This window comes from Marmota monax, unplaced genomic scaffold (genome assembly GCF_021218885.2).
Source record: "Marmota monax isolate L192 unplaced genomic scaffold, Marmota_monax_Labrador192_F-V1.1 WCK01_AAM20220418_F8-fsc00026, whole genome shotgun sequence".
In the NCBI taxonomy this organism is placed as follows: domain Eukaryota; kingdom Metazoa; phylum Chordata; class Mammalia; order Rodentia; family Sciuridae; genus Marmota; species Marmota monax.
The window spans coordinates 15587089-15602012 of record NW_026693108.1 but is presented as its reverse complement, the minus strand read 5'-3'; the positions used below and the strand labels follow the sequence as shown (position 1 = coordinate 15602012).

Here is a 14924-nt window from a genome sequence, read left to right as displayed (position 1 = left end):
AAAACAGACTCTATTTCAATTGATAATTAGCATGAGAGTCTAACTCTCAAATTGGAATCTGGGGCTGGGGCCCAGCTTTTTTTATAGATGCTTTTTTTTTATGTGCATGACTATGCATTTTGAAGTTCTCTGCATGTAGAAAACAATACCTTTGCTTGATGGATGTAAAATGATTTCTTCAAAGTTACATGTTAAAGTTGTGTCTTAGGGGAAAAGTATTATAAAAAAGTTAATAGATTGCAAATATCATCAGTGTGCTGAATTGATCCAAAAGAAGTTAATTTATTTAAAGCCATTAAACCACAAGTCGATGAAGATCTTACTGTTTTTTGTTTTTGTTGAATCGCATGCATCAATATAAAGCCTGTGGGTATACTTACCAGGCCAGAAACAATTAAGTAAATTATACTCAAGAACAACTTACCAAGCTTTTTTTTTATGTTCTAATCCAATCCTCCCACGTCCATCTACCAAACGCCTAACTAACCATGTGGATTTTGCTCAATACCCTAAAGGCCAGAAAACTTGGATTCCAGAACTTAAATTTCAGAGACTCAGTGCTCTTTAAATACTGCTTAGTTTAATTGCTTGTCTCTCCCTTTTGATGAAGTGGGCCAGGCTCCAAACTGTATTCCTCCAACTGTCCTCATCCCCCCATCTGCCCACCCTCATCCAGTGACTAAGGATAAGGCCTGATCACTCACCCAAAGAAATCAAATGAAATAAACTTAATATAGAAGTTTCCTAAATCCATTGATTTTTTTTTAAATGGTAGAAACTACAAATAAATCAGTATTTTCTTTTGCCCCAGCGAAGGTGGGGCAAGATGGTATTCACTTGTTACAGAGCTGGGGCCTTCTGAGAACTGGAGGCAACGCAATGTCCCCCTGTCATACCCCAATTCTTGCAACCATGTCAGAAAAATTTCAGACATGTCGCTCAGAGGTATAGGTGTACGTTTATTGAAGGAATAGGGAAAGGGGAAGGGGACATTCTCAAGGGAAAGAGTGGGTCATCTCAGAGAAGAGAGGGACAATGTGCCTCCCCTGCACTTCAGTTTTATTGGGCATCCTAGGGAAGTTTCCAGAGAGTCCCACCCAGGTCCACCTCTTGACTTTTGATTGACAGCAAGATGACATGGGACTTTCAAGTACCCACTGCCGTGGCAACTCTAGGTCACCTTGGCCCGTGCTAACTGGTTCTAATTGGATTCTTAACCATACAATCTTTACAGATTCTGTTGTTAGGAGAAATTATTCTTATCTCTCTTTATTAAAAGTCTTCTGGGTTCCTTCTGTTGATATTATCTCTAGCCTGCAATTTCTCCTGCAGTTAACAGGTATTTTGCTGAAAAATGTGACATAATCCTGTTCACTTCTTGGGAATTAAAAAAAAAAAAAGCTTATGGGCATCAGCACAGTGGGCCCATTTTATGGAATTACTCTATTAACCTCATGTTCACACTATTTACATCTGTCGGTTCTCTAACACATTGGCTGGAAGCTCAGAAAAGGAAACTCTGTTTCCCTTTTGACCTTACAGGTGCCTCACATTCTTGACTTGTAGGGTCTCACAACCCTAAAATGGTCTAAAAATTACTTAAAACTAACCACGTTTGAAATACAATGAATGCAGAAAGAAACCTTTTCTGAGCTTCCCTTATATAGCCTTCCAAGAAGTAAAGCTGCCCTAAGTCTCCTCTCTGAGGAACTTCCAGCAAGAAAGGAGACTAAGAGCGGCTGGGTAAGAAATTGCATAAACCAAATGGTAGTACTTTTCATTTATTCACCTAAAAGCTGTTTGTTTCTCTTCCTGTCTCCTTATTAAGTTCGTGCACAAACTTTTGTCCTTAGCTGTTCAGCCATTCTCTACATTTGAATGATCCTACATGCATGTGAATTACAATTTTCTCCATCAATCCATGTATTGTGAGTTAATTTGCAACCTCCACCACTGGACCCTAAACTAGTAGGAGGAAAATTCTCACAACCCTTTCCTCTGCTTTCATTTTCTTCTCCAGGTCTATCTTTCTGTATCCTTATTCCCCAACTCCATCTCCTCCCATTAGCCAATGATTAAACCCTCTTGCACCTGCACTCAGAATGTAGAATTTGTTATTAAAAAAAAAAAAAGAACAGAGACAAGCCAACTCTTCCCTACCCTTGCACACATAGCCAGAGTTTATCAAGGGGATGTGAGTGGGTGGGTAGGATGGGTGAGAGCAAGGAAGGGCGAAGCTTTTCTGCTTCCTGTGGTCAGGACTTTTGCAGGACTGTAGGGTGAGGCGGGAGCCTCACAGACCCACTTTCCTTCTGAAGTTGGAGAGGTCAGGACACTGGCTCAGAGCTTTCCCAGATTAGGGGGTTAGAAAGTAGGGCCCTAACCTCAGATTCCCCCCCTTCGCATTCCAGCCCAGTACAAACATTAATAATTGGAAAAGTTAGCTTACATTTTTTCCCAATCACAGAAAGTTGCATACATTTCCAAAGAGAATAAACCTGCAGCCCAGCCCCATCATTCTGTTTTTCCCATGGATGATGCAAGGTATGATCCTTTCCTGACAGGCAGGTCATGCCACAGACAAGAGCCCCTCTTCTGACAACACATTCTGCCCTCCCTGATGACAGTAAGTGTCTAGATAGCTGAATAAAGAGCAATACTTCCGTCTAAAAATAATGGATACTTTCTTGTTTGTTCCATAGGAATACAACAAGCAAAATCAAAGTGCTATTCTTTACGTCACTAAAATAAATACACACACACACACACACACACACACAGGCATCAAGTATTGGTGCTAGAGTAATATTTATAAAACATAAGGGAGCTTAGATCAGCTGAGACAGGACTTCTACCCTAACTGTGAATCCATGAAAGCCCAGAGAAACGAATGATTCCCAGTAACACAGTTTTTGGTGACAGAAGTAGGGCTAGAACTAGGTTTCAGGTCCCAGGTCAAAGCTGCTATACTGCACCATGCCTGTCCCTATATGAGACCAGCCTTGTCAGAATACAGGTTTGTTTAAATCTATGATCAATAGACATTTCAGGAATAGTTGGTCCTTTATATCTGAGGGTTCAATTTCCTTGAATTCAACCAACCACAGATTGAAAATTTTTAAAAAAGCCTGTCTATGCTGAACATGTACATTTTCTTGTCATTTGTCCATAAATGTTACAGTATGATAACTATTTACACAGCATTTACATTGTATTACAAATAATCTAGAGACGATTTAAAGTATACAATGTGTATCAGCTGTATTCAGTGTAACATTTTATATCAGAGACCTAAGTAGCCTCAGATCCTCAGAGGTCCTGGAACCAATGCCCCTCAGATGCCATCGGTGTGAGGTCTTGAGGCAGTTGTCATGACTTATTCAGTCCTCAAGTCTTGCTACTTACACTAAACTGGCAAAGTCCCTGAGCCCCTAAAGAACTTCTATGCCAACTTTGAGAATCTTGAGGCCTAATTGCTTCCAAATGAAAGTCTGGCCCTAAAAAAGGACCTGCTAAGAATGATTTATATGTCAGTATAAATAGAATTCCTTCAAACTGACTCTGTGGGCCTCTGGATGTGTTCTCATAACATGCCCAGTGCCACCTATGAAGGGTTCTTGTTGAAAATGTTTGACCTGAAGCCACTTGAGCCTCCAGGTAGACCTGACTTCCAACTGGTAAGAAATTTAGAAAATGGAGAAATGAGATTGATGAAACCATGACGAAATGACCAGATATACCCAGAATATGACATTCTCTAAGATACCTGGCCTATTTGTCTACAAAACATCAAGGTTGGGTTGGGAGTGTGGCTTGGTGGTAGAGTGCTTGCCCAGCATGTGTGAAGCCCTAGGTCCCATCCCCAGCACAGCCAAAACTTAAAAAAAAAAAAAAAAAAAAGTCAATGTCATGGAAAAAAACTAAAACATCAAAAAAATGGAAAGATAGTTTTTATATTTAATTGTCTAAAAGACATCACCTACTGTAATGTGTGGATCATTATTGGATAATGTGTAGGGGAAAAAAAAACCAAATGAGAGACTTTGGGGGGAATATGGGGAGATTTGAACCTGTGTATTGAATATCAGAAAATGATTTAATTTCTTAAGAATGAAAATGACATGGTCATTATTTATTTATTGTTTCTAGAGGATTTTGCTGAAGTATTTTGAGTTTAACTGTCACATCTATCACTTACTTCAAATCACTGTCTCATATATAGAGAAAAAAGTCAATACAGCAAAATGTCAATGTTGTTGCATCTAGGTGGAAACTGTATCTCCCAATTTTTCTGTATGTTTTAAATTTGTCATAATAAAATTTGAGAAAAGAGCCAAGTGTGGAAGTTCATACCCATAATGCCAACTACTGGGAAGGTTGAGGCAAGACTTCAAGTTTGAGTCTAGCCTAGGCAAATTAGCAAGATCAACATTTTAAAAAATTCTTTTTAAAGGGCTGGGCATGTAACTCAGTGATAGAGCACTTGCCTAGTACAAGCAAGGCCCTGAGTTCAATCCCCAGCACTACCAAAATATGTTTTTTGAAAAAAGACAAATATTAAAATATTAGTCATATCTTACAGATCCTACCAATATAGAAAAATTGGGAGATATAGTTTCCAGCTAGATACAACAACGTTGACATTTTACTGTATTGACTTTTATCACTATATAGGAGAGAGTGATTTGAAAGTAAGTGATAGATGTGACAGTTCAACTCAAAACACTTCAGCAAAATCCTCTAGAAACAATAACATAACATCCAGGAATTTTTTAAAAAATGTTCTTAGTTATAGACGGACACAATACCTTCAGTTTATTTATCTTTAATGTGGTGCTGAGATGTGAATCCAGTGCCTCACATGAGCTAGTCAAGGACTCTACCACTAAGCCACAACCATAGCCTCTGGAAATTTCTGAATTTTAATACTATTTTTCATTAAAGACTGACGAACACTGTTTCCTATTAATGGGATTTTAGGCATAGGAAGGTAACCAGGGATTTTGTAAGAGTTCTTTCCTAAAATAGTCAGTCTTGGTAGCCTCTTTGTGCATTTATTGCTAAGATTTGGTATGTACATAACAAGCCATATATTTTAAATCATCAGATCAGAATAATATGACAAAAAAAATTCTTGCTTCTGTTTTTACTTTGAAAATCTTACAAAAGCATAAAATAAAAATGTATAGCTTTTAATACAAAATGAATCATCTTTCTTGAAAAATAACACAATTTAATGACATATTAAATTTGGAAACAGAGTTTCCATACTTTGTAGTCAACTCCAGTGTAATTTATAGTGATATATTTAACTTTACAAGGTCAACATAATAATCTATCATGACATATGTTGGGTATAAAAATGTCTTGTCTTTTATTCTTAACTTTTAATTTCCTATTTGAATCAAGCATTCAGTTTTGACCTTCACAATTACTAAGGGAAATCAGATTGCAGTAATTAGAATATTGCAGTAACATCATCTAAAACTATGGTTTGATTAGTCCATTAACTAAAGCAACCACAATCCCAACTCCTGAGAATTTTAAACTGATTTAATTTTAGCTGTGCAGTACACTATTCTTTTTTATGATAACTGAAATATTTGCAGTTAGTCAGAGGTAGTGTACTTATTTAGAATGTTACAAGGACAATAGGAAAATCTGCAGAATAGTATATTAACTTAAGGGAAATGTACATTTCGCTTGGAATTTTCATTTGATATGTAATAACCAGATAGCTCAAATAAAAATTTTGCTTTGGAGGGTATTTTTTTCTGGGTAAAGAAAAATTGCTTTGTATTTTCACCTAATTTTATTTTTTTAAAATGTGGATAAAACTACTGAGTCGATGATTCAAGTTTATATTTTTTCTAGAAATACATGTTTCTCAAGGGCTTATGTAATATTTATTTAATACCTCTATTATTTTTAATCAGCAGTTTAATCTGGAAATGGGCTTTCCCTCCCCTTACACCCATATATTTATATTTCTCACAACCATCTTCATTAAGAGAGCAATGTTTTCATTCCAAATCAATAGATGAGGGACTAAGCAAAGTGCAGAACTGTTATGAAACATTGATTTGGAAGGCTTTCCAGTATTTTAGAGTCAAAGGAAAGAAACCAAGAACTAAAATTGCTTCTCGCAGGGCTGTGGCTGTGGCTCTGCGGTAGCGCACTTGCCTGGCATGTGTGAAGCACTGGGTTTGATTCTCAGCACCACATATAAACAAATAAAAAAAAAAGTCTATCGACAACAACAACAACAAAAAAATTGCTTCTTGGGCTCCTCTAAATTGACTTAAGTCAAGATGATGAAAGGGGGCTTCCTGCTTTCAGAATTTAGGAAAGAAAGGTTACGTTGGTCAAAGAGAAATCTTCTGTCATTGAGACAACCCCTTTTTAAAACTGTCAGTTAGAACATAGCAAGTTTAGCTATGAACACAGCAGTATTAGAAATACAATTAAAGGTAAGAAAGGATCAAATAAGAATCACTCAAAGAAGTTTCTACAAAGAAGCCCCAAAGGGAGAACAGTCTTTCTAAATAATAAAAAACAAATAGACCTAAATGAAATCAGAAGCAAGCATAAGACTTGCTAAACTGGTTGATCTCCTTCATGAAATGAAAGGTTTAAGGAAGAAACTGAGCTTTGTGTACACAGTGGTGTGTAGAAAAGCAAAGGCCTCTGCCTGTGGTAGGGTTATTTGGGGAGATGAGCTCAATAGGAGCAAGGATAGAGAAAGAGGCAGAGAGAAACCTAGACAGATAACAACAAAGACCCCGCTCCTTTACAAACCTATACATGAATTGAGATGCTGTGCATCCATGCCCACGGATGCAGAGATGATTACACTCCCAAGTCTAATAGGGCACATAAATTATAAGCACACAAATCATACCCATAAAGTATGGTTAATACAGATGGTAGAACCTCAACATCTGCAGGTGAGGCCAAATATTTTCATCTGTTTTCTGTTGCTATAACAAAATACCTGAGGCCAGACATCTTATAAAGCAGAGATTTATTTAGCTCACAGTTATAGGGGTTAAAAGTCCAAGAGAAGATAACTGTGTGTTTGGGCCTCTGTTAAGGGCCTTGTGGCAGAAGTCATCACAATGGCAGGCATGAGTGCAGATCATGTGGTGAGACAAAAAGCCAGAGAGGGGATTCAGGGAGCACTTTCAGAGGCTTACTCTCTTTATAACAACTCACTATTGTGGGAACCAACCAGATTACCATGAGGGCGTGCGTACCCCTCATTACCTAACGGCCTCCCACTAGGTCTTGTCTCTTAAAGGTTCCACTCTTGGGTGTTGATAAACCATTTAATTCCCAAATATATATACATATATATATGAATCTCAACTCTTGCCCAGATTGAGCTTGATTCCTATATTTGACACTTGGATGTCCCACAGACCCTTCAGACTAAACATTTTCCAAAGCTCAGCATCTTCTAAACTTACCATTCTCCACTCTTTCCAATTCAACATTCAAAATCTTAAAATACCACCCAAGTCAAGAAACATCACCTCCATGTACCATCAATCAATAAGTTTTTTAATCTAAAAGTTCTCACATCTGTCCCCAGCTCTATCCCCATTTGTAGTGTTGCGCTTTAGGCCTTATCATGGCTAGCTTGATTTACTGCAATGGCTTCATAAGTTGGATTCCTGCAGGAGTTCAATCTTTTCTTCCTTAAATTCATCTTCTATACTGTTCCCAGAATAAGCTATCAAAATGTAATTCTGCAGTCAATAAAAATGGCAAAAGTTCTTATAACATGTAAAAATGTTCATGATGTATTGCTAAGGGAAAAAAGGCAGGTTCCAAACCAGTATGTCTACAATGATCCCATATTTGGTTTTTAAAAATGTGCACAAATGCACCGAAAAATGAAATGGAGTACACCAAAATAATCACAGAGGTTACCTTCCAGGGGTAGATTAAGGATGACTGTGTTAGTCAGCAGTCAGCTTTTCATCACTGACCAAAATACCTGACAAAACAACTTCAGAGTAGGAAAGACTTATTCTGGGTCATGATTTTAGAGGTTCAGTCCACGGTCAGCTGGCTCCATTGCTTTGGGCCTGCCTGAGGTGAGGCTGGACACCATGGCCAAAGTGTGTAGCAGAGGGGGGCTGCTCAGCTCATGGCACTCAGGAAGCAAAGAGAGGGGAAGGAAGGAGTCAGAGACAAGATACAGTCCCTCAGGGTCCCCCCAATGACATACTTCCTTCAACTATGGCCACTTGCCTATAGTTGCCATCTAGTAATCTTTTCAAAAGGTTAGAGCCCTTATGACCCACTCCTAAAAGTCCCACCTCTGGACATTAATTACTGTACTGGAGACCATGTCTTCAATCCATGAAATCTGGGGGATGTTACAGATCCAAACCATTACAATGGCTTTCAGACTTTTGTTTAATTTTCCAAGATTTCTGCAAGAAGCACATGCTAATTAGAAAAAAGATAAATCCACAAATTGACAATGTCAATTTCTTCCTTAAAATCCAGAATCAGCTCCTCACTGGCAAGACAAGGTCCAAGCATCTTACTACTAATTCCCCTCCAGCCTTTTCTCCCCATCTTACATCACAGAGCAGAGGCTCTCAAACATCGTGCATCTTGGTTCCTAAGCCTTACCTCCAGAGGTTCTGATTGTCTAAGGTGTGGCCCAAGAATTTGCCTTCCTAATTGGTTCCCTGGTGATGCAGATGATTTTGGTTTGGGAACACATTCTTTACAATTATTACTGTGGTAAAATGTATATGATGTAAAATTTACCATTTTAACCACTTTTAAGTGTATAATTCAGTGGCATTAAATACCTTCACAAAATTGTACAAACATCACCATTTTCCACTTTTAGAACTTTTTTTTCATTTTCCCAAGCAAAACCTCTGTACACATTAAACAATCCCCCCTTTCTCCCTCTGAGCCCTAGTAAATTCCTATCATATTCTCTGTCTCTATGCATTTGCTTACTCTAGGTAGTTCACAGGAGAGGAATCATACTGTATTGCTCTTTGGGTATGGCTTATGAATAATGTTCATAAGTTGCTCATAGTTCATCCATGTTTTTGCATGTGTAAAAATTCCAGGTTGAATAATATTCCCTTTGTCTCTACATACTGCATTTTATTTATCCATTCTATCTATCCTTGGACACTTGTGTGGTTTCCACCTTGTGACTAATTGTGAGTGACAATGTTAAAACCCCTGTGCACATGTATATTTGGGTCTCTGTTTTCAATTCTTTTGGATATAGACCATCATGGCAGAAGAGTGTAGTGGGGCTACTCAGCTCATGGCACTCAGGAAGCAAACAGGGGAAGAAAGCAGTCAGAGACAAGATATAGTCCCCCACGGTCCCCACAATGACATACTTCCTTCAACCATGCCAAGTGAAAATGCAAGAGGATGTGGTAATTCAACTTAACTTTTTGGGAACCACAACATGATTTTCCATGGTGGCTACATCACTTGACCTTCCCACCAGCAGTACATCGGGGTTCTAATTTCTTATGTCCTTACTGCCAAGAATGCAGTTCGCCGTCCTTATGGGTGTGAAGTGCTATATTTTCAATTTGCATTTCCTAATGACCTGGGGACACATTTTGAGAATGACTGCTAGAGTAACAGTGAGGATCCACTATCCCCTCAACAGTATTATTCACCACTTAACACTTTCACTCTGCCAATCCCTCTGCCTTGACTCACCCTCAGCTTCCTCTACTAACTTCCTTCCATCTGTTACAACCCACTTTGAATTTCTTCTCCAGAAAACCTTCTGGGAACCTCTAGATTAGGCAGGTAACCTAACAGAATGCCAGAGAGGCTCAGGAGAGTAAGGGATTGGACTAAAGGCAGTGGTTTAGTTGAAAATCTGTACTGAGAGCAATTAAATCCCAAGACCCCCTTTGCTACTGTAAACAGACAGGTGGCAATTATGCAGGATTCCCTTAGAGAGAGCTTGTCACTCCACTGCCAAGAACGCAGTTGGCTAACAGTCTCACCTTGCAATGCCTTCTGGATTCACCTTGGCTGTTGCTGAGCTTACTTGGCCATCAATGAGCACATCCAGGAGCCTGGCCCTTTCTGCCCAGTGGGGAGATTCTCCTACAAGTGATCTTACTCTGGAGCTCCCTGTTGGGTTAGCTGACATCCTGTCAGATCCGCACCACAGCTGGAGGCTTTCTCTACCAGCCCTTCTTCCTCTCCCTTCTCTTTACAGCTGTTAGGTCTGTACTGTGCCTCACAATTTCTCCTGCCCATTAAACATTCCCCCTTAAACTTCTTGTGCCCCTCTGTCTCAGTCCCTGCTTTCCAGAGGATCCAAATGACATAGTTGGTTCTGAGAGTGATCCAGCAGGGCAGCTGGTAAGACAGATTTGGAACTGAAACACTTCCTGCCTTGCTGGTCATGAGTACCATCCAGGGTGTGGGGAACGAACAGTCCCTTATGCAAAGCAGTCACCTCATCACTAAAACTCCCATGTATGGTGACTGGGGAGGATGTCCTGCCATGCCTGGTACAATAATTTGGGATTTTGAAAAGCTCAGGTGAACAAGTCATACAAGGATAATGGCATTGATTGGTCTTTAATATGCTGTACTAGTACCTACAGAAGGGAAAGGAAGGGAAGGAAAGGAAAAACTGAATGTAATTAACAAACAAGGGACAATTAAATGAGTACCTTATCACCTGAGGTAGAGAAAAGACAAAGTCCAAGACCAAACTCAGGACTTAATAGTTAAAAACTTCAGTCAAATCTTTAAAGACATCCACCCAGATATTTCCATGCACATGTCAGGGTCCTAAGTTTTCACAATCAGTGCCCTGACCTTAACTTGACAGCCTTGCCCCAACTGGCCACTCCGCTGGCCAAGATAGTAAATCAATAACAAAATTATATCTTGGAGATGATGAGGATGAGGTCACCCTTGAGGCTCTCAAGGATGCAGAGGTGGGTCCCCACCACATCTCTATTTAACTCATTTATCTGGTCCCCAATGAAAGTGGGTAGCCTGGAGAGCAACTGCAGACAACTGCCGGCTGAAACAAGTAGCAACTCCCCAGGTGGTTGTGGTGCCCACAGGGCATCTTCTTAGTGAGGATACATGGTATTCCACCAATGATTTGGTGAATGTGTACATTTCCATCTTGATCACAAAAGATAAGGAGACAGTTGCACTCAGTTTCACCTAAGGGCTGCATGAACTAGTTCTGTTTTCCTGGGAGACTTGAATTTTCTGAATATCCTGTAGAGTGTCACATGGCTCTATCACATTGATGGTATCAGGCTGACCAGGCAAGATTAAGAGGAAGAGGAGAGCACACTGGTGGCATTGATAATTCTCTTTCACCCTGATGATGATTCAGAAGCTTGCTATTTCAATAAAGTTTTTAGGAGTCTGATGATCAGGGTGTGCCAGGACATGCCCTCCAAAGTAAAAGTCAAATTGCCATTTCTGACATCCTCTTCCACAAAGAAGAAAGTGGTGCCCCGTAGTCTCTGAGGTTCTAGCAACAATACATACAATACATAGAGGGAAACTGCTCCAGCCCGTATCTCCAGTGACCCAAGGCGACAAGCTTTGAAATCTGTATTCTTGATAATCAGAGGGGTAAACTAGCTTTCTCTCACTTTCTCAGCCCAGTGTCCAGTCAGTTACTTTTCAAGTCAACTTACAGTCTTTAGGACAGAGTGATTAAATAATACATAATCAAGTATTTTAAAAATTTCCTCTAGAGCAAAATAAAAATATACATTACTTAAAATGTCTCATTCTACATTAAATATATTAAAATACTGGTAATTTCATAAATAAAATAATTATAAACAGTAAACATGTGATAAAAGTTCTCTGATACAGGTTACATAGGGGTCAACAACTGATTTTGAAAATACAAAAACTTTAAATTCTGTTTTAAAAAAGCATTTTACAAAATTATCCAAAGTTAAAAAGTGCTAGATATGCATTCATTTTGTTCCATTTTTAAAGCACAATATCACACCTTGAAAAAAAGCTGAATTACAGCATAATACTCATCCTACTTCTCCTATAAATAAAAACTTAAAAGACTTCTATCCACTGGTAAAGGCTGGGAGGCCAACTGAGTTCCAAGCCAGCCAAGGCTGCAATCCACCCAGCGCTGTTCAGGAGATTCCTTCCTGGCCCACCCCTAGATATATCTGTCTATGCCTACTACTTCCTAATTTCCAGAAGATGTTTTCTGAAAGAATTCTGACATTTAAATCCTGTGCCAATTGACAATCTTCCAAAGACTGAGGCACTCTGTATTTGAATTTAATACAAAAAGTGATGAATCTAATTCCAAATGAAAAGAGGGCACTTCATTTGGTCACTTGATTTCATACCATTTGTTGAGGTAGGATAATTTTCTTCTTCTCTGAAAAACAATGCCAAGTATATGAATGCTGGCTATACAGGAAAGGGTTCTAGTGCCTTTTCTGCATTCTTCCAGTTGTGAAAATTCTCTTTGTACCACTCAACTGGTAGGAAAAACAAAAGACAAAGATTAAAAAATGAAAAACTAAACATCAATTAATCAACAAACAACTGAGTTCCTGCTACGTAAGAAGTTTTGCTCATCAGTTGAGCAACAGACAAAGGCTGCAGGTACATTGACATAAGCTGATTTTGAACTTAATGAAGTTAGAAGACATTTTATTGGCTGAAAATATGAGAATTTAAAATCAACCCTTCATTTTCTTTTCTTTTTTTTTTCTACAATACTGAACCTGCTGACAACAACTGTTTAAGACATTTTAATTTTAAGGAATTTGAGGTGAGAGGGACAGGTCATTTGTACTGGTTTTACAAGTTATTTTATAAAAAAGTGTACTCTTTGGTCATATAAATATGGTAATACTGCATCAGAGGCAGAGTGAGATCAGTGAGCTTCCTTCTATTAATATATGAAATTATTTCATGCCATATTATGACAAGAAGCATTTTTTAAAAGTTAAAAGAAATCTAATAAAGTTTTCTTTGATTTTGCTTTTTAATATTCAATCCAAGTTTATTATATTTCAAGTTTTTTGTTGTTGTTGTTGTTCTTGTTGTTTTTACTGGGGATTGACCACGGACACTCTCTATCACTGACTTACATTCCCAATCCTTTATATTTTATGTTGAGACAGGGTCTTGCTTAGTTGTCCAGGCTGGCCTTGAACCTGCTATCCTCTTTCCTCAGCCTATGGGAACTGGAGTCATAGGTGTGTACCACCATGCCTTGCTATTTGCTATTTAAAAAAAAAATTATTTGTTCTTTTTAGTTCATAACAGTACAATGTATTTTGACATATCATACATACATGGAGTATAAACTTCCCATTCTTGTGGTTATATATGAAGTGGAGTTACACTGGTCATGTATTTATGTATGAACATAGGATCACATTCTTTTTTTTTAATATTTTTTTAGCTATAGATGGATATGATACCTTTATTTAATTTATTTTTATGTGGTGCTCAGGATTGAACCCAGGGCTTCACACATGCAAGGTGAGCACTCTACCACTGAGCCACAACCCAGCCCAGCATCATGTTCTTAATAAAGACTTTTTTCTACATTGGATAGATCTTTTTTCATGAGTACATTTCTAAATAGACTTTTAACACATACAGATTTTCTATTTATTTTAATAGATTTTTCTGCATATCTGAATTTGTTTTGTATTTGTTTGTTTCAATATAAAATGACTCAAGACACTCAAGGATTACAAATCTAAAATGCCAATGACCATACTAGATGGATACTTATTTAAAATATTACTAAGAGAAAGAAAGCTGCAATAATAATCATAAGACATCAGCAATTATAAAACAAATACCTATCACAGATATGAAGAAAGAAAAATTGTGTATTTCAGAATCAATTAAATAGGTATTTGATTAATGATAAGAGAAAGAAAGACTTATAAGTTAATTATGAAATTCAAAATGCTCAGGAAACAGTAGTGTTGTTAGAGAAGTATATTAAATGTTACAATTTGAAGAGTGCACATGATCCATCACAATATTCTGCTGAATTTGTATGGTGTTCTAAAAATGCATCACTTTTCCTTTTAATTTTTCTGAATTGCCCCCCAAATATCCAGTTATAACATACTTGTTTTCTTTATTCCTTCATTCCAAGGCACTTTAGGTTTCCATCCTAATCCATGAATTTTTTCTGACTTCATTGGATATCTCATATCATTGGTAGGTCTTAGAAAAGCAAAAGAGATTTAAAATAACATTGTAGCTAAATATTTACAAATTTAAATATTAAGAGAGATAATATGTTTTCATGCATCTTTACCATAATTAAAGTTTAGAATAATTCCTTCTAATGATATGCTTATTGTAGAAAATTTGTTATTAAAAAAACCATAATCCCCAACACTTAACCCTCTCTGTGGTTTAGACTTTTTGTGATTTATTTCAGCCACAATTTAATTCCAGTGCCTAGCACACAGAAGGAACTTATGAAATGTGTGATGAATGAAAAAATAAATGCATACATTTATGTGCCAGGCTCTGATCCAAGTATTTTATATACATAATTAAACCTTAAAATACCATTATAAGTAAGATAATATTATCCCTATTTCACAATGAAAGACACCTCAGACTTGGATAACTTCTTTAAGTCACATAGCTAGTAACAGTGCTGTGCCTAATCTGTGTAACACTTAAAATCAGGAAAAAAATATTTTACCAGAAAATTCAAAACAGATAAACTAGTTCTCAGTTAAGCCCATATAATTTATAATACCTAAGATTTCACAACCTTTTCCCAATGTTTTAACTTGTTACTCACCTATCATTAACATAATCAACCCAATTTTCCATTTCAGACTCTGAATTGGTCTCTTTGATCTGTCAAAATGCAGAAAGCTATTGAG

The 14924-nt window shown here is 37.6% G+C and overlaps 1 protein-coding gene across 2 annotated transcripts in view; it reads right to left on the bottom strand.

Annotated features, from left to right (window-relative positions):
• Positions 1 to 946: 946 nt before the first annotated feature.
• The window catches only part of Tgds (TDP-glucose 4,6-dehydratase), a 39235-nt gene continuing 25257 nt past the window's right edge, over positions 947 to 14924 (bottom strand). The window contains exons 10-12 of one of the 2 annotated variants that reach the window (XM_046454926.2): positions 14840 to 14898; positions 14147 to 14244; positions 947 to 12524 (exon numbers count right to left, since the gene is read on the bottom strand). In XM_046454926.2, coding sequence (XP_046310882.1) covers positions 12454 to 12524; positions 14147 to 14244; positions 14840 to 14898 — 228 coding nt within the window. In that variant the 3' untranslated portion in view covers positions 947 to 12453. The other variant, XM_058582787.1, reaches the window with a different exon arrangement.